This window comes from Podarcis vaucheri (genome assembly GCF_965113315.1).
Source record: "Podarcis vaucheri genome assembly, chromosome: 7".
Classification (NCBI taxonomy): domain Eukaryota; kingdom Metazoa; phylum Chordata; class Lepidosauria; order Squamata; family Lacertidae; genus Podarcis; species Podarcis vaucheri.
The window spans coordinates 6,273,046-6,297,631 of NC_138765.1; the positions used below are offsets into that span (position 1 = coordinate 6,273,046).

The 24,586-nt window shown below is 51.6% G+C and overlaps 1 protein-coding gene across 3 annotated transcripts in view; it reads right to left on the bottom strand.

Annotated features, from left to right (window-relative positions):
- Window positions 1–24,586, bottom strand: part of SIPA1L3 (signal induced proliferation associated 1 like 3) — a 110,993-nt gene that overhangs the window by 37,715 nt on the left and 48,692 nt on the right. For 2 of the 3 annotated variants that reach the window (XM_082230942.1, XM_082230943.1), the window contains exons 2-8: window positions 16,478–18,178; window positions 14,320–14,450; window positions 6,657–6,845; window positions 4,347–4,521; window positions 4,038–4,141; window positions 2,285–2,442; window positions 918–1,494 (exon numbers count right to left, since the gene is read on the bottom strand). In XM_082230942.1, the coding sequence (XP_082087068.1) occupies window positions 918–1,494; window positions 2,285–2,442; window positions 4,038–4,141; window positions 4,347–4,521; window positions 6,657–6,845; window positions 14,320–14,450; window positions 16,478–17,873 (2,730 nt within the window). In that variant the 5' untranslated portion in view covers window positions 17,874–18,178. Of the gene's footprint in view, window positions 1–917; window positions 1,495–2,284; window positions 2,443–4,037; window positions 4,142–4,346; window positions 4,522–6,656; window positions 6,846–14,319; window positions 14,451–16,477; window positions 18,214–24,586 lie in introns of those variants that run through there. The other variant, XM_082230941.1, reaches the window with a different exon arrangement.

A 24,586-nucleotide genomic window follows, 5' to 3' on the forward strand; every position in this document is an offset into this window, starting at 1 on the left:
GAAGGAGACAGTTCCGCTCTGCAGCGGCTCTGACCATCACAAAGTTATTCCTAAACTTTAGTCGCAATCTCCTTTCCTCCCCGCCCCCCATAATTTTTTTTATTTATACTTTTCAGGTTTATACCTATCATTAATTTTACAATCACTTTAACATTTCAAAGCTTGACTTCCTTCCCCCCCTTTCTGCGGTTCCTTAAATTTAATTTTTAATATCTTCTGCATATCCAAATTCATTTAATTTACTCATTTAATTATCTACTTTAAATATATACCCTTATGAAACTGCAGGTTATCACAATAACTCTGCCAATGTTTTTACCTGTCTGCAATTTATCTGTAAATATTCAGTAGACCACTTCCATTCTTTTATGAAACGTTTATTATCTTGATTTCTCTGTAACGGCTCTGACCATCAGGAGGTTATTCCTAAGCTTTAGTCGCAACCTCCTTTCCTGTCATTTGAATACACTGGCTTATGTGAAAACTCCCACTTCCATGGGACAGCCTTTCAGATACAGTGGTACCTAGGGTTAAAAACGTAATTTGTTCCAGAGGTCTGTTCTTAACCTGAAGCACCACTTTAGCTAATGGGGCCTCCTGCTGCCGCTGCACCGCCACTGTACGATTTCTGTACTCATCCTGAAGCAAAGTTCTTAACCCGAGGTATTATTTCTGGGTTAGCGGAGTCTGTAACCTGAAGCGTCTGTAACCTGAAGCATCTGCAACCTGAGATACCACTGTATTCTCTCACATCACCTGCCCCCTCAGTTCTCTTTCCCCCCATCTCCCTCTACCACACCTCCTAAATAAGGCTTGGTTTTCCAACTTGGTTTCAAACTCCCAGCAGCTCCTCGCAGGCATGGAAAGGGCCCAAGGATCCAAGGGTGCTATCCTGACTTAATGTGGCCGTCACTGACCTTCAGGCGCTGCACAATCTCCTTGATGTCCTCCGGATTGCTCTCCAGGGCCCGGATGAAAATGTGGTCCCCGCGCCCATAGAAGATCTTGATGCTGAACGTGTCCGGCGTCCACCCGATCACGTCCGCGCAAAAGCAGTTGAAGACCACCTCCTTGGTGCCCAGGTCCAAGAGGACGACAAACTCGTTGGAGATGCCCAAGATGCACTCAATCTCCAGCCCCTGGGTGTAATCCTGCGCCTGCACGTGCCACGCAATGGCCCCGGCGCTGTGCTGCTCAGCCCCCGGCCGGGCTTTCGTCTTCTCCTTCTTCTTGGAGGCCAGCGAAATCAGGTTGAACTTCCCCGTGGAGTCGATGGGCGTGCTGGTGACGCAGTTCTCCGCCAGGTCCTTCAGGTACTCCTGCCGTGTCCGCGTGGCCATGGTGTGGAACTTGTCCGACTTGTGGGCCGCGTTCTCGGCGTTGATCACCTTGGCCAGCAGGAAGTCCCGGAAGACGTCGGATTTGTGGAAGGCGGCTCGGCTGGGGATGGCTGGCCCAAAGGGAGGGACGTCTTTGGAGCGGGTCACTGCCACGCTGGGAACATGGAAGGAGAGAGGCGGGAAGCACAGCTTGGACCAAGCAGAAGGCAGGAGCCAGCCGGCAGTAAATCACACCATGGGAGTTAACTCATTATTAGCAAAAACACACACAGGCTTGGGATTCCTGGCCTGGACGAGCCTTGGGGTCCCTTCCAAGTCCATGACTTGGCTGAGGGTCAGGCCTCATAAGTCCAGCAGTTCACCTCTGGTAGGTCTTGCCCAGTTGCCCAGACTGAAAGTTCCTACCTCCCCACAGCCGTCTCAGTCTCCACCTCTCCAGGGTTTTCCCCCCAAGCAATCAGAGGCTTAGCCTGCGTGAAGCCAACCTCCTCTCCGCTCTTTTCATGCCTCTCCTGGTTCTGGGAGACCAGGGAGGAGGGGAGCTGGTCACAGCAGGAGGGGGAGACATCCGGGCCACTTCAGTGGCCGAACTCATCTCTGCATCTTGGCTTGCCTCTTCTCCTGGACCTCTTGCTGCCTCCTGTTTCAGCTGAATGATGTCGTGATGACCTCATGTGACGGGTGGAAAGGTGGCCCCGCCCACTCGTCAAATTTGGCCCTGGTCACCTCAAAAGCTCACTTGGCCCACAGGATAAGCATTTCTCCTGACTAGCGTCAGCTCTGCCTGGGGGGGGCTTCCTCCCTCCTGCCAGACCCTTCTAGAACGACTACTGCAGGGGGTTGGACTAGATGACCCTGGGGCCCATTCCAACTGCACCATTTGATGATTCTGCCAGAGAGTCTGTGGGATGAGCCTGGGGCCCCTTTCGGGGAGGGGGTGTTACCTGTAGCAAATGTTCTCTGTGCAGGGATTCTGGGCCCGGACGATGATGAAGACATGCTGGAAATGGGAGCGGATGTTCTGGGGGGTAAAGGGCAGAGCCCCTGGCTCCTGGAAGATGATGGTGACGATGTCGTTCCCAATGTGCCTCTTCCTGAGCAGCTGGAGGAGGAAGGAGGAGGCAGACAGAGGGGGTCTCAGTTATTCATCTGAAGTGTTCCTCAAATGCATTTTCATCCAGACCCACGCGTGCAAACAATACAGTCCGATCGCATCCTGCATGGGGGTTTGTGCTCAAGGGCTCCGCACATGCGCAAGAATGCACATAGTCAAACTACCCCTGTGCCAGCGTCCCTGAGCTTCTATCTGGAGCAGGCCTTGCCCCCAAAAGCAAGGCAGAGAGCTTAAAACAGGGGTAGGCAACCTAGGGCCCAGGGGCCGGATGCGGCCCAATCGCCTTCTCAATCCAGCACGTGGGCAGTCCGGGAACCAGCGTGTTTTTACATGGGTAGAATGTGTCCTTTTATTTAAAATGCATCTCTGGTAATTTGTGGGGCATAGGAATTCGTTTATTATTATTTTTTCAAAATATAGTCCGGCCCCCCACAAGGTCTGAGAGATGGTGGACTGGCCCCCTGCTGCAAAAGGTTGCTGACCCCTGGCCTAAAAGCTTGCCTTGCACCATGTGCTCCAAGGACAAACAGCGCTTTTAAACTCTCTGCCTTGCTTGCATTCAGCCCACTGGCCGTCATCCGTGTAAGGTTGACATTGCACAAGGTAACTAACAAGCTTCCAACAAAATACCGTATTTTTCGCTCTATAAGACGCACCTTTTCACCTCCAAAAACGATGGGGAAATGTGTGTGCGTCTTATGGAGCGAATGCAGGCTCCGTGGCTTCAGCGATAGCAACACGAAGCCTCTGAAGCGCAGTGGGAGCACTCCCGCCGCACTCCAGAGGCTTCGGGTTCCTTTTACTGAAGCCAGGAGAGCAAGACTCTCCCGGCTTCAGCAGAGAGGGAGAGCTGCGCAGCGCCCCTTCAGCGAAGTGGGAGGAGAAATGGAAGGGGCTCCATTTCTCCTGCCGCTTTGCTGAAGAGGCGCTACGCAGAGAGGGGGAGAATTTTTTTTCTTGTTCTCCCCCTCTAAAACAAGGTGCGTCCTATAGAGCGAAAAATACGGTACTAAAAATACAATATAAAAAATACAATAAAACATCAGACATGAAAAACTACCCTAAACACATATGGTTTAGGGCAGTATTAGGACAGTAAGAAAGCAACACATAACGGAAAGTGAGAACAACACCCCAAATCTCAATAGACCTCTGCGTCCAGATGTGCCGGTGGGAGGGAAGAAGAGAGCAGAAAAGCTCAGGAGGTCCAGGTGGTGGCAGGGCAGCGCCACTGAGGGCATCCCTGAACGCAGGGACACATTTGGACACCCAGCCAAGGGGCGCTGGATATGCGACAAAGGAGGTGGGATTGCCAGGACCCCCCAGAATGCTGCAGCCGTCCCCTCAGAACATGCCCGGCATTCCTTGCTCTCTGGAATCAGGGGGACCGAACGTTTTTAATTTCATTTTCCGTTTTAATTTGCACACCGCTTTTCTTCTATGTTGCTAGAACACAAGGCGGTTCTGCAAGCTGCAGGACCAACAAAATAGGCAGCGAAGATCCCACATCTTATAATCTGATCAAATACATCATTTTCTTTTTAAAAAATGCAACTCCCACTTGCGTGGAGCCCACCTCGTACCTGCTGCCTATTGTTGGGGGTGTAAGGAAGCATCGTGGAGACGTGGAACATGATCTCGTAGCCCTGGTAGGTGGTGTAGAGAGAGTGGGTGCCCGTGGAGTCGGCTGGAAGGCAAAAGCAAGCAGGAGAGAGGCTCAGGAGGGACTAGAAGTGGGGACTAGTGGGTGGAGGGGAGGGATGGACTGGGTGGCTCCTTCACAGCCTCCCCCCGAGCAGCCAGAGAGAGTTGGGGAACGGGAGATTTCGGGGGAACAGAGAGCAGCCAGCCAACCTGCCGCCTGCCCCCAGCCAATGGCCAGAGGGACCTACTTTTGGTGTCCAGCTGGGCGGCATACTTGTCGAAGCCCCTGAGGCACACCTTCTCCCCCAGCAGCGCCAGGAACTCCTCAAAGGCCGGCCCGGCCTCTTCGTTGTTGTACATCTCCTCCTCGGAGCTCTGGTCGGCTTTGCAGTACAGGACGCCCACTTTGTGCTTGCGGCAGAGCTGAAGGGGCAGAAGGGAGAGGGAGACACAGCCGGGTGAGAAGCGCCAAGCAGGGGGAGCTCACTGGGCAGAGGCCTGGCGAGAGACACTTCCCGTGCCATGCGTTGCAGGATCCGGCCACGACGGGGCCAGACTCCTTCTTCCCAGACTGGAAGAAAGGCACGAGCAGGGGAGGGAGGCAAGGGCGTCCTCAGAGGAACGCCGCAAGGTGTGCGCCTGAATCTACCTGTGCACGTTCAGAGCACTGAGACCGTAGCTGGAACAGGCCACAAAGGGGAGTCCAGCACCCCGCTTCTCTCTTTTTTAAAAAAAATAATTTTTATTGATTTTAACATTTAAATCACAAAACTTATCACTTATACAATCTTTTTAGACTTCCATCAGCACCTCTGATGATCCACCGTTTTAACCAGTTCTTATGCATTTCTTAACTTTATATTGCCTTTACATCTCTCAACAAATCATCCTTCCCCTTCTCCATTTTTGCAATGCTTCCAATAATACTCCTCACAAAACCTCTTGCAAACCTACCAACGTCGTCTGCTCTATGGCACCCCGCTTCTCAAAGTGGCCAGCCAGCGGCCCGAATGCGAATCCCGCAAGCAGGACCGGAGCAGAACAGCAGCGGAGGGAGAACAGGGCCCCTGCGACTCACAGCCCTCGACAATCGTCTCCTCTGCCATCAATTTGTCTATCTTTGCCACCCAAGTTGAGGCCATCCCTGACTCCCAGGGAAATGAGTTTCAGAGTTTGTGTCTGATGCCTGAAGAATGACTTTTTTTCGGATCTTCCCACACTCAGCTTTTCCCATAGGGTTTGAGCGTGACCATCATCTCTCCTCTTCTCCACAACAAACATCACCATCGTCTGCATCCCGGCCATGTTTTCTCTTGCTCAACTTTTCCCTAAACCGCAAAGTCCCGAATGTGGCAACCTTCCCTCACCGGGGATCCCCTGATCTCTCTGGCTGCCCTTTCATCTCAACTTTTCCCAGATCTGCTGCAGTTGTATCTTGGTTCTCAAACAGAGTCCGTTCAACTCCTGGAACTGTTCAAAAAACAAGGTGCGGCTTCCGATTGGCTGCAGGAGTGTCCTGCGGCCAATCAGAAGCCGCGTCGGATGTTTGGCTTCCAAAAACCGCTCGAAAACTGGAAAACTCGCTTCCGGGTTTCGATCGTTCGATTTGTTTGGGAGCCAAGGCGTTTGAGATCCAAGGTATGACTGTACATCCTTTTGGAGGCGAGGCAAGTGGAGCGGCAGGCAGTAGGATGGCTGTCCCCGAATCCAGTGGATCTCTCCTGCTCCTGGAATCTGCCTCATCCCCTTTCAGAGCCCTCAATGCCCACCCCATTTTGCATACCTCTCCCGGTATGCCCCGCGGAGAACCTTAAGGTCCATAAATAGCAACACCCTAGAGGTCCCGGGCCCTAAGTAAGTCAGATTAGCCTCAACCAGAGCCAGGGCCTTTTCAGTGATGGCTCCAGCCTGGTGGAACGCTCTGTCTCATGAGACCAGGGCCCTGCGGGATCTGATTTCTTTCCGCAGGGCCTATAAGACAGAGTTGTTCCACCTGGCCTTCGGCTTGGAATCAACTTGATCCCCTCCCCCTCTTTCCTTTTTCCTTTCTCCTTCTGTGATGGAACTCCTATTTGGGGACTTCCCTGGCTTTTTTCTGGCCCACCTAGGACCAGTATGGATAGTCGGCCTTGGTGAAAACTTGACATTTGGCCTTTCGCTTGGAATCAACTTGATTCCCTCCCCCTTTTCCTTTTTTCCTTTCTCCTCCTGTGAAGAGGCTGCATCTTAATGTTTTAATGTTGTACTTTAATCTTGTTTTTTAAATTGTATTTTAATCAACTTGTTTTTATTATTGGTTGTTAGCCGCCCTGAGCCCGGTCTTGGCTGGGGAGGGCGGGGTATAAATAAAATTTATCATCATCATTATTATTTAATCCCACAAATCGCTGACATGTCTTTTCTTCTGTCTGATACCGCCAAGTTCTAGCATTATTTGGCAAATGCGTGGTGCTCTCCCACCCCATCTCTTGCCCCTCACTCCACCGACCAGGGAGCAAGGACGGAAGAGGGACCAATGTCCACCCCGTGGCCATCCCACCTCCCCCCGGCTCGCTCACCCCTTGCTCGTCCAGCTTCCGCAGCTGCTCCGTGACCTTGGGGACGCTCAGGGCCAGGCGTAGGCAGTGGATGTTCAGCTCGGGGACCACGTTCTCCAGCACGTCCTTGAGGGGGAGCCCGCGGACAGTGCCATGCTTGGTGGAGGTGGGCGTGGCATCCTCCAGGATGGAGCCGCGGAGGGTGGTCAGCTGCAAGGAGAGAGAGAGTCTGGTCAGAGGAGCCTTCCCTTTCCATGGAGGCGCAGATTGCAGCTATAACAAAGGCGGCATTTTTCCATCTCCGCCAAGCTAAGCAATTGGCTCCTTATCTCTCTTGCCCTGACCTAGCCACTGTGATCCACGCGACGGTCACCTCCAGACTGGATTATTGTAACTCGCTCTACGTGGGGCTGCCCTTGAGACTGACCCAGAAACTCCAGCGGGTGCAGAATGCCGCGGCGAGACTCCTTACGGGGTCTTCGCTGTGAGACCACATTAACCCGGTGCTATACCAGCTGCACTGGCTCCCGGTGGAGTACAGGATCAGATTTAAGGTGCTGGTTTTAACCTTTAAAGCCCTATACGGCCTAGGACCCTCGTACCTACGGGACCGCCTCTCCTGGTATGCCCCACAGAGAAACTTACGGTCTTCAAATAAAAACATCTTGAAGGTCCCAGGCCACAGAGAAGTTAGGCTGGCCTCAACTAGAGCCAGGGCTTTTTCGGCTGTGGCTCCGATCTGGTGGAACACTCTGTCACAAGAGACCAGGGCCGTGCAGGACTTGACATCTTTCCGCAGGGCCTGCAAGACAGAGCTGTTCCACCAGGCCTTTGGCCAGGGCACAGCCTGACTCCCTCCCTCGGCAATCTTCGCGGAGCTCTGGCCCAATGGTTGCCAGTGTCCTGAATTAATTAATTTTACAATGAATGATTTTAGAGTGTTGTTTATGTTATACTTTTATACTGTTTTATTGTTGTTAGCCGCCCTGAGCCCAGCTTCGGCTGGGGAGGGCGGGATATAAATAAAATTTATTATTATTATTATTATTATTTCCTGTCCGGACCTGCCATGTGGGTGGAGCTAACCGACAGGGATCGCTTTGTGGTGGCTCCCGCCCCCAGTGGAGCGGAAAGGCAGAGGCTGAAACCGGCCCAACAGGGCAGGCTGCCTGCCGGGCACGCAGGAAGAGAGGCTGCCCACATGGCTCGGGAACAGGGTCCCCTGGAGACGGTGCTTTCCTTCATTGTGGTCTCAGAGTGTTGGAAGAGAGGAATAATAAACTGTTTTTATACGCAAAGAATATTACTGGCACAGAAATGGAAACAAGAACTACCGACCAAAGAAGAATGGCAGACAAAATTAATGGACCCTGCAGAATTAGACAAGATGACAGGAAGGATCCGAAACCTGCGGGACCAGAGGTTCTCAGAGGACTGGAGTAAATATCTGAACTATTTGGAAAGCAACTGTACTAAACAGATTACGCTAGCAGGATGTCAAGAAGTTTTGTAAGGAGGACTACGCGAAGTATTGCAGAGAAGATTATTAAGAGAGTTATTAGAGAGTTAAGGATAACTGAAAGTAATAGAGAAATTAAGAAATGTAATTTAAGTTATAAAGATTGAAAAATCTTCAGATGTGGTTGATGGAAGTCCAAAACATTGTATAAGATAAGAAAGTATGTGATACGATTTTTGGAAATTATTTGTAAAAATCTATATATATCTATATATCTAATCTATATCTATCTATCTATCTATCTATCTATCTATCTATCTATCTATCTATCTATATCAGAGTGTTGGAAGAGAGAGGCAACCTCGAGACACACCTCAGGGCCCAATTCCAAACATTTAAAGGTTTGTCTCCAATTCACTTTGCAAATTTCAAAGCTTTGCGAAAAGAGATTGAGAAACAGGATAGCTGGAAGAGGGGATGTTTGGGCTCCGGTTTTCAAATAGCAAGGTGGCTTCTTGTAGGGAAGACTGTTCACTTTCCCTAGATAATGGAAATATGTACCTTGAAAGGGGCAGTCAATTCAAATGGAGGGTTGGAAGCCCTCGCAGATAAACGGTCTGGAGAGCTGCAGAACGGATTCGGAAGAGCTTATTGGAATCCACGCTTTTGCTCTGAGGTTGCAAAACAATCCAGAGCAAAGGACCCCCTGGGAAGGCGGAGGGCCAGCCTACGAGCCCCATGGAGACCCCAGCCTCAGAGCAGTCAAGGCCTGCTCTCTCTCCCCCCTGCCCTTTTAATCTAAAGGCCGCTGCTGGTCTGCTCCTCCTCTGGCTGAAGCAGCAAACACAGGCCGTGCGCTGAGTTGCAATGCCCTCTGCTGGGCTCTGGGGAGCTCCTCACAGCTCAGAGACAGGAGGCGAGAGCAATGGCTGCTTAGGACCCCAGGCCACGCTTGTGACCCCTCTTTTCAGAGCACAGCAGCACGCGGGGGTGGGAAGGGGCAACTGCTTTCCACAGGAAGTTGCCTTATATCCGTTCTCCCTTAGAAGATGCGGGACTTGCCCTCGCCGGAGGTTTTTAAGCAGAGGTCGGATGGCCCTCTGTCAGGGATGCTTTGGCTGTGATGCCTGCAGTGCAGGGGGGGGGACTAGATGGCTCTGTGGGTCCCCTTCCAGCTCTCCAAATCTGAGGTTCTACGATCCGCCTATCTGCTGACATCATGGAGGTGAAGTCAGCCGATGAGAAGGGCTCCAGGCTCCAGGGATCGTGCTGGTGGGACTGACCTTTGCAAGCCAAAAAACTGAACCCTCTGCAATCTGCTTGTGAGCAGAGAGGAGATCAGGATCTGGCCTGCACACCAGAAAAGGATCCATTCCCAACTGTTGCAGGAATTTATGTATAGGGTTTGGGGGGGGGTTGCCCCTCCAGCAGATATCATGCACATGCAGCCCACTACCAAGATCAGCACAATCACTTTTGTGACTTGCGATTTGTCCCCACAAAACACTTCATCACAGTTTCTTCCTATCTATTCAAAGGGCCTTTGCTGCACGATACCAAATGTAAGAATTCACTGATAAATGTATATCTATACTGGCTCACTGGGAAAACTTCAGAAATTCATATAGACCTGTGAGCTCAGCTACTCAGCAGCCCCTCTGCCTGAGTGATAATCCCTGGCATCCTGATACCTGAGTGCCAGACAGGTAGCCATTCCAGAAAGAACAAACCCAGATGAAGACAAAAGGGTGCGGTTAACTTGGCTGGGAAACAGGGAAATGTAAATACAGTGGTACTTCGGGTTAAGTACTTAATTCGTTCCGGAGGTCCGTTCTTAACCTGAAACTGTTCTTAACCTGAAGCACCACTTTAGCTAATGGGGCCTCCTGCTGCCGCTGTGCCGCCAGAGCACAATTTCTGTTCGCATCCTGAAGCAAAGTTCTTAACCCAAGGTAACATTTCTGGGTTAGCGGAGTCCGTAACCTGAAGCGTATGTAACCCGAGGTACCACAGTATCTCTTTTGCTACACTTGATGTGTGTTTGGTGGAGGGCAAGGGGAACCATGGGGCAGGTTCCAGCAGTGGCGTAGCGTGGGGGGTGCCAGGGGTGCCGGCCGCACCGGGCGCAACTTCTGGGGGGGGGGCGCGCTCGCTGCCTCCGGAGTCACCGAAGAGCCTCGGGCGCAGGCTGTAGCGGAGCCGCATGTCTCGCAGCGCCCGGCTGAAGGCGCCCGGCAGGCAGCAGCTCTCAGCGCTCGCCGCGGAGGACGCGCCAGGCAGCCCCTCCTCACAGCCCCGCCTCCGCCGGTGCTGCTGCAGCTGCTGGGCTGTTGCATTTTCCTCGCCTCTCTGCCCCCTCCTCCTCCGGGCAAGCGGCGTCGTTTGGGCAGCAGCGCCAGCAGCAACTCGCAGGTTAGGGGGTAGGGGGGCGCAAATTACATGCCTTGCCCCGGGTTAGGGGGCGCAAATTACTTGCGTTGCCCCGGGTGCTGACAGCTCACGCTACGCCGCTGGGTTCCAGGATGCTCAGATTACGGCCACCAGACCTCCCCTTTCATGATGTAACCATGATGTAGTTGGGGGGGGGTGTAACATGGGGATTAGCAGCTAATAAAAGTTTGGGGGCTCTTTTGTTCGGGGCTTCCATCTTGTTCCACCTTGTGGCAGGTGGGAGTCCTGTCGCGACAGCCTTCAATCAAGACCAAGCCTACTGGCTGCTGTTTTGCTCTGGTATTTCTGGCTAGTGTCCTTGTTTTTTGTGCAAGGGAGCCCGTCCTTCCTGTTCTGGCCACAGCAGCTGGCATGGCAGAGGTTCATTGGGGCGGTGTGTGTGCCCTGGATTAGGCTAGGAGCACCCGAGAACATGCAGGCACCACCCGAAACTTTCCCCAAGTCAAGCAAAGCACTGCTTTTGAGCAGAAGACAGTAAGAAAGGATTCAGTTACACAAGATCCAGGTTTCAAATGGAAGTGATTGAAGGGAAAGTGAAACTACTGAAGGCTGCATATAGAATACTGATAGAATGGGAGACGAAAGATGAAGAGGTAAAATCAGTCATGATTAAATGGGCACAAGAGATAGGTCATAACATTATGCTGGAAGATTGGGAAGGGTTTTGAAAAATTGACTTAAAATTTACAGATTGTTCTCTGTTGAAAGAAAATTATATGAGGATGATGTATGACTCCAGTGCAGTTAGGAAAAATGTATAAAAGCAGTTCAAATATGTGTTGGAAGTGTAAGGAAAAAAAGGGGACATTTTATCATATGTGGTGGGATTGTAATGAAATTAAAAAGATTTGGGAAATGATATACAATGAATTGAAGAAAATGTTCCATTTAGCATTTGTTAAGAAACCTGAAGCATTTTTGTTAGGGATTGTAGGAAAAGACCTGCCAAGGAAACTGAAAAATATCTTCATGTATGCGACAACAGCGGTGAGAGTCTTAATAGCACAGGGATGGAAGAATGAGGAAACCCTGACTAAAGAACTATGGCAAGAGAAGCTGATGGACTATGCAGAATTGGCAAAATTGACTTATAAACTACTGGACAAGGATAACCGTGTCTTCAAAGATGAATGGGAACCTTTTACAAAGTACTTAGAGAAACAACAAAGTGAACTGGACTCCTTGGCAGGTTTTGAATAAACAATAAACAATATTGACAATAACCAGTCAGATTTATGCAATTTTGTAAAATGCAGAGAAGAGCATCTGTAGAGAAACCAGAGATTGGAGCTGAGGGAAGTCAAGGGGGGAGGGTGGGTTATTTTATGGGGGGGGATCAAGGATGATATGTATTAAGACAATATGTTTTGTTTAAATTCTTAATAAAAAATATTTTTTTTGAAAAGCACTGCTTTTGAGAAGGAGGTGCCGTTATCCGACACAAACACGCGCGGGGCTCAAGCCAAAGTGCAAAACCAGCCTTGGGCTTCTGAGGACCAGGCGCATAGCTCAGAGAGATGTGGGGGGGGGGGGCAGGCAGAGAGAGCAGCAAGATGCTCTGCGTCCCAGCAGTGAGGGGTCTGTTCCCAGTAACCGAGAGGCAAACTGGCCACCCCCTTCGGCACACAACTTCTGTGGGACAAAATAAAAAAATTCCTTCCAGTAGCACCTTAAAGACCAACTAAGTTAGTTCTTGGTATGAGCTTTCGTGTGCATGCACACTTCTTCAGATACACTGAGACAGAAGTTGCCAGATCCTTCTATATAGTGAGAAGGTGGGGAGGGGTATTACTCAGAAGGGTGGTGGGAATGGGAGATTGGCAGGTAGCTGAGATGAGCCTGTTGACGACTCTTAACGACTGCAATAGGTCTTCCAGGAAAAGGCAAGGGGTGAGAAGGTGAAAAATGGCTTAGTCATGTATAATGAGATAAGAATCCAATGTCTTTGTTCAGATCAGGTCTCTCCATGGTTTTAAGTTTGGTAATGAGTTGCAATTCAGCAGCTTCTCTTTCCAGTCTATTTCTGAAAATAGGTGCTACTGGAAGGAATTTTTTTATTTTGACTATGGCAGACCAACACGGCTACCTATCTGTTCTGTGGGACAGGGAGCCATACATTTCCTCCCCTTGGTGGATTCTGTGGCTTCTTCCAAAGCCCTCCCCAAGCTCAGTATTCCTCCCCCCACACACACACTGTCAGCCTCCAAGGGACTTAGGTTAGACTCTCGCTCTGCAGACATTTCTGGAGGAAGCGGATGCACTGCATGAACCCTGGGAACTCGGTGGGACAGGACAAAGGCCAGGAGGGAAGGAGCTAAAAAGCCTGGGAAGGAAGTGGGCCCAAGAAGAGGCCGGCTGATGGATCAGACCAGAGAGCCCTCAAGCCCAGCGTCCTCCTCTCACAGCGGCCGGCCAGAGGGAAAATCAATTAAGAAAATGAAGAGGGTGCTAGGGAAACTGAGAACGCAACACCTCCAACAAGAATCAGCAGCAGACCCTCTAGCAGAAGCTCTGGGGAAGTCAACGCCAGGCAGGAACACAAGAACCGCAGAACTGTCGAGGTGTAAGGGGCGCCCAAAGGTCATCCAGTCCAACCCCCTGGAACGCAGGAGTCACAGCTAAAGAATCTCTGACAGAGGACCAACTTCTGCTTAGAAACCTGGAGGATGGATGGCGGCTAATGGATTGAGGTTGAATCCTGACAAGACAGAAGTACTGCTCTTGGGGGACAGGGGGCGGGCAGGTGTGGGGGACTCCCTGGTCCTGAATGGGGTAACTGTCTCCCTGAAGGATCAGGTGCACAGCCTGGGAGTCATTTTGGATTCACAGCTGTCCATGGAGGCGCAGGTTAACTCTGTGTCCAGGGCAGCTGTCTACCAGCTCCACCTGGTACGCAGGATGAGACCCTACCTGCCCGTGGACTGTCTCGCCAGAGTGGTGCATGCTCTAGTTATCTCCCGCTTGGACTACTGCAATGCGCTCTACGTGGGGCTACCTTTGAAGGTGACCCGGAAACTGCAAATAATCCAGAATGCGGCAGCTAGACTGGGGACTGGGAGCGGCCACTGAGACCGCATAACACCAGTCCTGAAAGAACTACATTGGCTCCCAGTACGTTTCTGAGCACAATTCAAAGTGTTGGTGTTGACCTTGAAAGCCCTAAATGGCCTCGGCCCAGTATACCTGAAGGAGCGACTCCACCCCCATCGTTCTGCCCGGACACTGAGGTCCAGCTCCGAGGGCCTTCTGGCAGTTCCTTCCCTGAGAGAAGCAAAGCTACAGGGAACCAGGCAGAGGGCCTTTGTGGTAGTGGCACCCGCCCTCGGCGCTGTACCTCAAGTGTCCGAGCAGAACGATCCAGAGGTCAATTTGTAAACCAAAACAGGTTGTAACCCAAGGCGCGCTTTCGCCAATGGGGCCTCCAAAAAAAATTTTTTGTTCGTAATTCCCCCCAAAATGGGTTGTAATCCAAAGAAAGGTTGCAAACTGGGACACAAACTTCCGGGTTTGATGTGTTTGTAATCCAAAATTTATGCAAACCAGGACGTATGCAAACCAAGGTACCACTGTATACTTGTCGCGACAAGCTTTTCCAGTTGGGTGAAAAGGCCTCTGCCGCAGGTTTCATAACAATGCCGTGTTTTTTAAAGCCCTTATCGTTAGATGTTTTTGTTTTCTAAACTATCTTTAAGCTGCTCTTCTGTGAACTGCCTTGAGATGCACGCGGAAGGCGATCTGTAGAGGAACAAAGCAGCCGCCATAGCAGCAACCAACCTCACTGGTTCGGAAGATGATCCTGTACTGGTACTGAGGCCCGTGCTCTCGGTGGTCCTCCAGCTTCTCTCGCCGGATGCTGACGGCCACCGGGCCTAGCTTCTCGTCCACCCCAAAGTAGTTGGCATGCTCTGCAGAGAGAAAGAGAGGGAGGGGGGCATTTGGGGATTCATCCAGAACAGCAGCAGAAGCTCCCTGTCTCAACACACACACACAGCATTCTGGAAACATGGGAGGCAAACTTTGGCTGAGCCCAGCAGTGCCCAAATTGGGGAGTACCACCCCCTGGGGTGCTTTGGGATTACCTAGTGGGGTGCTAAGAGGCAAGGAGGTGATCGAGGGGGAGCACAGGAGGCTGAACCCTCCATGTGCATGGATCACTTGTTCCTGCCTTGCAGCGGGCTGGACTAGAAGACCTCTGGGGTCCCCTCCAACTCTGCGATTCTAGGACGAAACACTGGCCTCGCTTCATATTTGAAGTTCTCCTGCTGTCGTTGCTTTCAAACCTATTTCCTTTGTGCTTGCGATGCCGAGTTCTCACAAGAGAGCCAGTCGCTGGTAATTGCGGGTGATTAACTTATTAATTAGTTATTGTACATCTGTGGCAGGTGAAGGTTTATGTTTATGTTTGGCAAGTAGCTATAAATCAAAATTTCACGCTATGAATTCCCCCCCACACCCTTATGCTTTTTGTAGGAATGCCTAACAATATTTTTCATGCAATACTCTTTAGCTAAGAATATCAGATCAGATCATAGTTTAAAAACGTCTGCCATAGTCCAAAGTTAATTCCATTTTCACTGCGCGTGTTCCTCCTTCTTGCATACTGGGCCAAGTGAATTGTTGCGAGTGCAAGCTACAGTCCAGCAATGTCGTTGAGATCATAGAACTGTAGCTTTGGAAGGCACCCTGGGGGTCATCTAGTCCAACCCCCTGGCCTTGCGTTGTGGCAATCGTAACCTAGATTTAAGGTGCCGGTTGCCACCTAGCTTATATAACTGAATTTCTAACACTGCTGTCAGGGATTCTTAACGAGAGCCATCCAAATTTTGCTTAAAAACCTCCAAGGAAGGAGAGTCCCTTGCCTTCCAAGGTCACAGAACTCTAGAGCTATCGAGGAAATATCTGACTTTTAGAAGAGATCCAAAGGCAGCCTTGTATAGGGAAGTTTTTCCATGTTTGACTGTGCTTATAGTTTTTAATCTGTTGGAAGCTGCTCAGAGAGGCTGGGATAACCCGCCCAGATGGGCAGCATATCAATAAACAATTATTATTATTATTATTATTATTATTATTATTATTATTAACCCCAAGGGTCATCTAGTCCAACCCCCTGGAGAAGAGACATCCCGTTGTACCTGGCTTCTATATCTGCCTTTCCAACATTGCGCATAAATACATCATAAATCCACTTTTAGAAGACATTTTTCTTTTTTCCTTTCTCCTCCTGTGATGAGGCTGCATTTTAATTTTACTGTTTCAATGTTGTATTTTAATCTTGTTTTTAAGTTGTATCCATTCAACTTGTTTTTATTATTGCTTGATAGCCGCCCTGAGCCCGGCCTTGGCTGGGGAGGGCAGTGTATAAATAAAAGTTGTTGTGATGATGATGATGATGATAATGATGATGATGATGATGAAGGCCACCCTGTATAGGGAAATCTTTAATGTTTTACAATTTTTAATGTGCTGGAAGCCACTCAGAGTGGCTGGGGAAACCCAGCAGAATGGGCAGAGTATAAATAATAAAATTATTATTATTATTATTATTATTATTATTATTATTATTCCAACTAAGCCCAAGGAAGAACTTCCTTGCGGCAAGAGCTGTTTGAGAGTGGGACTGACTCCCTTGGAAGGTGGTGGGCTCCCCTTCACTGGAGGTTTTCCAAGCAGAGGTTGGCTGGCCATCCGTCAGGGATTCTTTCGCTGAGATTCCTGCATTGCAGGGGTTGGACTAGATGGCCCCTGGGTGCCCCTTCCAGCCCTACAATTCTGGGCTCCACCTACTGAGCAATTGATTGCCTTTTGCCAGGAGTTATTATCATCCAATAAAGAAGCTAAGCAAATTCCTGAGCAATGTCCGGTTGCCACAGGGTCAGCGCAAGATCCTCCCTCCTGGCCCACCCTGCCAGGGCAACCCCAGAGCGGCGCCCACCTTTGCCGCAGAAGTGCTCCTGGTAGTAGCGGGCGCCCAGGTCGACGTGCTCAATGCTGTAGTGCTTCAGCCGCGCCACGTTGCGCTGCATCTCCTTGGGCACCTCCAGGACGGAGACGCTGGCGTTGGTGCAGCAGGGGGCGGGGGACGCCTCTGCCAGGCAGCCCCCTGTGGCCTCGCCGCCAGGGGAGGCGAGAGAGGCGGGCGAGGCCCGCGAGAAGCTGACGTCGCGCTCGCGCTCCCCGCCCACCTCGTTGCGGAAGTGCGGGCAGCTGAGCAGGAGCCCGTTGCTGCGGCTGTCCCCGGGGTCGTGCCCCAGGTGCTCTTTGAAGTTCGGGTCCTCGGAGCCGAGGAAGGGGGCCGCCGCAGGCTCCGGGGGGCCGCAGGCCCGCGAGGCGGAGGAGACGGCCGAAGCGGCCGAGGCCCCCGTGGCAGTGTTCCTCCTTTTCGCCACGTAGGCCCGCCGCGCCACCACCTCGTTGAGGTCGAAGAGCATGCTCTGGACGTCGTAGTGCGCGAATCTCTTCTGGCACAGCCAGGGCCGCCCGCCTGCGTCCTCGGGGTCCGGAGGGCCACCCTTGCCGCCTTCGGGGTCCCCCCGGCCGCTCCGCAGCTTCCGGAAGATGGAGTCCCCGCCGCCTGCATCGCCCCGGGGTCCCTTCTTGCGGGACTTCTCCTTGGGCTGCAGGGGGAACTCGTCCGCGCCCAGGAGGGAGAGCGCCTGTTGCTCGCTCCGCGCCTCGGCTTTGCTGCTGCCCCGCGCCGCACGGAAAGACCCCGCCTGCTCCTTCCGCCGCGCCGCCTTCCCACTGCGGAACTCATCCAGCATTTCGTAGAAGCTTTGCTCCGAGACGCCTTGAACGTCGATGGAGGAGGTGCTCCCGTACTCCCGGAAAATGGGCAGCTTGGCGCCAGCCCCCCGGGGCTCAAATGCCTCTTGCGGGTCGCACTCACTGAGCGTGATCTCGCTGCTGCTCCGGTTCCGCAGGGGCAGGAAGCCCCGGGCCGGGGACCGCGGCCAGCCGTCAGGGAACTCCGCATCCTTAGAGCGCCGTCGGGCCAGGCGCTGGAAGCCCCGGGACGTCCCGGCGAAGGCGGCCCCATTTTGGAAGCCGCGGGAGCCTGTGGTTGGCGTCTCCAGGTCTCTCGAAGTGCTGCTGGCAGCAGTGGCGGGATCTTTCAGCCCTTCTCTCTTTGGGGGCCAGTCGGCAATCCTGGCCCGCACGCCCATTTTGGGCATGGCCGGGGTGGCCGTTGCCGGCCGCGAGGAAATGGGCGCCTCCGCTTGCGCGGCACAGCCATTCTGGGCCCAGAACCCCGGGGAGTAATAGTCGCCGCCTTTCAATCCGGGGCCCCCCACGTCGCCGCTTTCGTGAACAGGCCGGTACGATGTCATAGTCCAAGGGAAGCGAGGACTGCGACTCCCTGTTTGAAGGGGCCACTCATCCCCATCGGGGAACGCAGACGTCAGCCGTGACTGGGGGGCAAGGCGCCACGGGACGCCAGCCCGCGAGAGCCTCCCTCGGGGCTCCCTGCTGGGGGACCGGCCCCTGCGGCCATCGCACTGGCGAGCAATCCTCAAGGCGCCCCGGCATTTGCAGGAGGAGGCAGCGGGGGAGGAGGGCTGTCAGAGCTTCTTCCGGCAAACCCCAGGCTAATCCGGCGACGTTAACCGTGGGAACGTTTCACTCTGGGCCATCCCTGCAGGAGAGGAGGGAAGGAAAGAAAGAGAGGTTAGCGAGGGAGCCCCTGCTCATGTCACCAGCAGCTTCAGATTCACAGAAAGATAGAATTGTGGGGTTGAAAGGGCCCCCTAAGGGCCATCTAGCCAAACCCCATACATTGCAGGAAACACAGGTCAAGAATCCCTGACAGGCAGCCATCCAACCTCTGCGTACAAGCCTCTGGTGAAGGAGAGTCAATCACATCATCATCATCATCATCATTTATTTATACCCCACCCATCTGGCTGGGCTTCCCCAGCCACTCTGGGCGGCTTCCATCAAAATATTAAAATACCGTAATACATCAAACATTAAAAGCTTCCCTAAACAGGGCTGCCTTCAGATGTCTTCTAAAAGTCAGGTAGTTGTTCTTCTCTTTGACATCTGGTGGGAGGGCGTTCCACAGGATGGGTGCCACCACCGAGAAGGCCCTCTGCCTGGTTCCCTGTAACTTGGCTTCTCGCAGGGAGGGAACCGCCAGAAGGCCCTTGGTGCTGGACCTCAGTGTCCGGGTAGAACGATGGGGGTGGAGACGCTCCTTCAGATATACTGGACCGAGGCCCTTTAGGTCTTTAAAGGTCAGCAGCAACACTTTGAATTGTGCTCGGAAACACAAGGATGTCCGCCCTTCGGTCAAACAGATCCTATCCTCAGAAAGCTCTTCCTCATGTTTAGTTGGAGTCACACGCTGGCAAGCTCAAACTCCATGACCACGAGGGACTTGCAACTCCACCCCACCCCTTCACTCTTCCCAGCAACACAGACTCAGGAGAAGTCCAGACAGAGTGTGGGCGGCCGCAGCGCCAAAGGACGTTTGAGCATTTTCCTGCTCTTTGCGGTTGAGTCAGTAGATGCCATTGTCCACAGATGCTGGATGAACCCAGCAGCATCATGCCATCTCAGAAACCCTATTGAGGCGCCTGAAATACGTCCCAACCATTTCACGCACTCTCCTAAGAATGTCAGACAAGGATTTGCTGGATTGGGCCCAAGGGGGCCCATTGAGTCCAGCACCCTGTTCTCACAGCAGCCAACCAGATGCCCCACTATCCCCGTGGATAGATAGATAAAACTTTATTCGCATTAGCCAATGGCCATAGCAACAGTAAAACATTACAGTATATGCAAAAAAGGGAATTTGATATAAGAGCACAATTTAAAGTCCTGCATCAGCCGTCAGTTAGTGGCCCTTATTCTGATTGCCCCTGCCATGAACCTAGCAACCTTTGCTGTTATGTGCTCATTTTGATCTGATAGAAGAAAGGACATTGTGGCAGTGCTTGAGCGCCCTGGGATGGTTAGGACAAGTGGGGTGGTGATCTCGTTCCTCAGGTCTTTGTGGAGAGCGCAAGACAGGAGGACGGTGCTACCGTCTCCACAGGGACAAAGACGTTTCTCAGGCAGGATCTTTTGGAATCAACCCTCCAGTACCGCAAGATGGCAAAACATCCAGTCTTGCAAGTGTAATAATAATAATAATAATAATAATAATAATAATAATAATAATAATTTATTATTTATACCCCGCCCATCTGGCTGGGTTTCCCCAGCCGCTCTGGGCGGCTTCCAAAAGAATATTAAAATACTGTGATACATCAAACATTAAAAGCTTCCCGAAACAGGGCTGCCTTCAGATGTCTTCTAAAAGCCTGGTAGTTGTTGTTCTCTTTGACATCTGGTGGGAGGGCGTTCCACAGGGCGGGTGCCACTACCGAGAAGGCCCTCTGCCTGGTTCCCTGTAACTTGGCTTCTTGCAGCGAGGGAACCGCCAGAAGGCCCTCGGTGCTGGACCTCAGTGTCCGGGTAGAACGATGGAGATGGAGACGCTCCTTCAGGTATACTGGACCGAGGCCGTTTAGGGCTTTAAAGGTCAGCACCAACACTTTGAATTGTGCTTGGAAACGTACTGGGAGCACGTCTGTATTCTGGGATAATAAGTTTGTGCAGGTATGGGGCCAGAGAATCAAAACGGAGAGGTGGAAAATGATCATACCAAGGGCAGAATTTCTTTATAGTGTGGCCAGGTTGTTCTGATGCTCGATATCTTTTAGACGTTGACCGATTAGACTTTAAGAGTCGTCTTACGTTAAGAGTCGTCAACAGGCTCATCTCAGCTATCTGCCAATCTCCCATTCCCACCAACCCTTCTGAGTAATACCCCTCCCCACCTTCTCACTATATAGAAGGATCTGGCAACTTCTGTTTCAGTGTATCTGAAGAAGTGTGCATGCACACGAAAGCTCATACCAAGAACTAACTTAGTTGGTCTTTAAGGTGCTACTGGAAGGATTTTTTTTATTTTGACTATGGCAGACCAACACGGCTACCTATCTGTGACCGATTAGACTGTTTGCTTTAGTAGGGCCCATAGTGAGGAGGTGTTGTGGGGCCTATCCCCGTGGATCTAGGGGCGGTTCACAACATAAAAAGCCCCCCCCCCCCGGTGAATGTGCCTGGGAGAGTTCGTGGGGCTGGCAGCATCAGGGGCTGGAGTCCCCTGCAAAGCCTTGGACTGAAACCCCAAGCCCAGCCTGCAGAGGAAAGCAGTAAGTTGGCACTTCACACAAAGTCAGGCTTTTGGTCCTCTAAGCTCAGGGTAGCCTACACTGCCTGACATCGATAGTCCTCCTGGGCCCCACGCAGGGAATCTTCCCCCCACCTAGAGATGCTATCACCAAACGCCGCCCCTTCCCCATGAGTAAGAAGATAAAGGAAAGGATACAATCACGCAGTTCCTAGTTAAACGGTGGAACTCCCTGCCGCAGGAACCTGGATGGCTTTGAAAAAAGGACTAGGCAAATTCACGGGGGAGGAGAGGGCTGCTACTGCTGCTACTACTACTACTAATAATAATAATAATTTTTTATTTATACCCCACCCTTCCCGGTTCAGAAAACCGGGCTCAGGGCGGCTAACAACAAACACTTAATTGATGCAACAAAAAACAGCATAAAACATGAATAGCAATAAATTCAGAATTCAAAAATCAATTTAGGGGGGAAATCCATCCAATAAACATTAAATGATCACCAGGGCTAGCTGGCTAAATTAGTCCTATTTGGGCCGGCCAGGAGACCAGGGGAAAATTAGCTGTGGGATCCCAGAGCAAGTAATCTTCGTAAAAAAGGGGAGGGGGAGGGAAGGAAGGAAGGGGAGTAAAAGATCAGGCTAAGTTCAAATTGAAAGCCAGGCAGAATAGCTCTGTCTTACAGGCCCTGCAGAAGGAGGTTAAATCCTGCAGGACCCTGGTCTCATGGGACAGAGCATTCCACCAGGTCGGAGCCATCACCGAGAAGGCCCTGGCCCTGGTGGAGGATAACCTGACTTCCTTAGGGCCCGGGACCTCTAGACTATGGTTATTCATGGGGCATACCAGGAGAGGCAGTCCCGTAAATACTGCTTGCATGTTTCCCCACAAGAGACAACTGTTCAGCTCCTGTGAGAACAGGAGCCTATGCTAGATGGGCCATTGGGCTGATGCTGCAAGATCTTCTTAGGTTCTTTAAGGGGTGTGTGGAGCTACATCCTTTGCCCGTGTCCTGCCTGCAACCTTCGGGGGAGACCTTTCCCGCAAAGCAAATCCTCAGCTGCCCCCCTTCCGCACCCCTGCCTCACTTTCCCGTACAGACACAAGCTGCTCTTTAGAAATGTCAGGCTGCGATGACTGGCAGAATCCGAGACCAGGGAGAAGAGCTGGTGGAAGAAGATTGGAGGAAATTTAAAACTTATTTACAGAAATATTGTAAAATTTTTGAATGCAGGTGACATTGAAATGATTTGAAGGGGTTCTAGCAACAAGGTAAAATGTAAGATGGGATTGATAATAGATAAACTAAATAGGACATGAATTTGCTGAACCAATTTCTAAAAGGGATACAAAAAAGGGAGACGTGAGGAAGTCAGGAAAATAAGTTAACTAAAGATGAGAAATTAAGAAAGAGGGAGTTTTTGTCTTTTTTTAAATACGTGTTTTTTCTTCTTTTTTGTGTGTGTTTAATGTTTGTATTTTTGTATTTTGTAACTTTGTATTTTCCTGTCTTTGTATTTTTCTGAACTTTTCTATTGATAAAACCTAATAAAATATTATAAACAAAAGAAATGTCAGGCTGGGAATGTGCAGCCCACATTCCTCAGCCCAGCAGGTGGTGAAAGAGGCTTCTACCCAGAGGATGGCGGCGTTTTCTCACCCAGGAGACACAGATCTGTACTTTCACAGCCTGCCACCAACCTGCTGGGGGGGGGGGGATGGCAGGAGGTCTCACAGAGCCAAACCCCCAGCCCTGTGCTGGGCTGTGTTTGTGCTCCTCTTAATTCTATTTCCCCAGCCCCCCCTCAAATGCCCCCCACCCAGGTGGTGTCTCCGGTGATGGCAGCAGCCTCCTCTTAGAGGGCAGGGCTGGCAAGGAGGCTCCCCGCCCCACAAAAGCCCATTTGTCTGGCTCTGGGAACAGGGCACCGCTACCCTCCTTGACAACCTCACCATGTCTTCCTCGGCTCGGGCGCCCAGGGCCCTGCGAAGCGGAGGCAGCTTGGGTGACGTCACCCTCGCAGGTGGGGAGTTTCCTTCTGTGGCACAGGGATGCCCCGAGGCCACGTAGAGGCGGCCTTCAACCAGCTTCCCTCTCGGCCTGCTGGGGCTTGCTGGGTTCAACGAGGGCTGAGGCAGCTCTTCTGCCACGTTGGCCCAGGCAAGCAGCATCCTAAGTAGAGACTGCAGGATGAGGCCACATCTAGTCCAGCGGCCAAACAGTTGCCTGTGATCAGAAACATTGTTCTGCCTCTGCAGCTATAGGCAGCAGAGTTATTATCACGGCTAGCAGACACTGATAGACTTGTCTTCCATAAATTGGTCTAGTCCTATTTTATAGTGACCTATGTCGGTGGCGGGACGCGGGTGGCGCTGTGGGTTAAACCACAGAGCCTAGGGCTTGCCAATGAGAAGGTCGGCGGTTCGAATCCCCGCGACGGGGTGAGCTCCCGTTGCTTGGTCCCTGCTCCTGCCAACCTAGCAGTTCGAAAGCATGTCAAAAGTGCAAGTAGATAAATAGGTACCGCTCTGGCAGGAAGGTAAACGGCGTTTCCGTGCACTGCTCTGGTTCGCCAGAAGCGGCTTAGTCATGCTGGCCACGTGACCCGGAAGCTGTACGCTGGCTCCCTCGGCCAATAAAGCGAGATGAGAGCCGCAACCCCAGAGTCGGCCACAACTGGACCTAATGGTCAGGGGTCCCTTTACCTTTTATGTTGGTGGCCTTATCATGGCTGGCAGCCATCAGCAGCCCTCTCCCCCATGAACTTGTCTGATCTTATTTTCAAGTTATCGAAGTTAGTGGCCATCACTGCCTCCTGTGGCAAGGAGTTCCAGAGTCTGGCCTGCACACACACACACTCTTTATTTAATCCGTCCTGACTCTCCCAACATTCAGTTTCGTGGGATGCCTACGGTTCTGGAGTTATGAGAGAGGAAGAAAACCTTTCCCCTTTCTGCACCATTTTATAATATCACCCCTCTTGCCTCTTCTCTGAAGGCCAGAGAGGGTCAAATATCCACAAGGAAGGGGAAGTTCACTGCCTAAGCAGGAAGCGCACTTGCAGTTCCAAAGAGGCTGCCTCTACTCCACAACGGCCCCGCCTGCCTCTTTGGAGAAAACCTGACCAGCTTCCAAGCTGCATATTTGTCAAGGGCGCAGTGCTCTGAGAGAACAACCCTGGGCTGCCGGAAGTTCAGGTCCCACAAGCCACTTCAGTCCAATTCAATAGCTTTATTGTTCTAGCCCAAGGCCATGACAACTTCGTAGCAATAGTATTGATGAAATAATGCAGAAGAGACACCCACGAGACAAACCAACATCCGGGCATGAGAGAAAGAAGATACCAGAAGCAGCAGCAAGTTTAAATTACAAATTAGACCTCCAGAGGACCAAAAAACAGCTTACAGAGATTTTATCTAACTCATTTTTCCTGGGCCTTTTCTTGCGGTCAATGCATGCACCACAAAGCTATTATCATCCCTCAGAAGGAAGTGAACTGTTTCAGCAGGGTAAACCTGCTTTCCTTTGCAGGCAAAGGTTCCCGAAAGCGATCTCTTGGGTCTCCATATAAGGGGCAGGCGAACAGGTGGCAAGAGGTGTCTTCCACCTGAGGCTGACCACAAACTCAAAAGCCTGCCTGCGCGATGGACTGTGTTGCAGGGGCCAACACAAGCCGCGTGCGAACGCTCTGCACAAAGCTGGGAGCCACGAGGTCTTGGGAGACCCGTTCAAAGGAGAGCCTCCCTGCTTGAGAGATACTGTAATTCTGGTAGGGTAAAGCCCCCCCCCCCCGCCTCTATAATTATTTGATGTTTGATTCTTGGTTTCCTTCCATTCCAAATAAATCTAGCGATCTC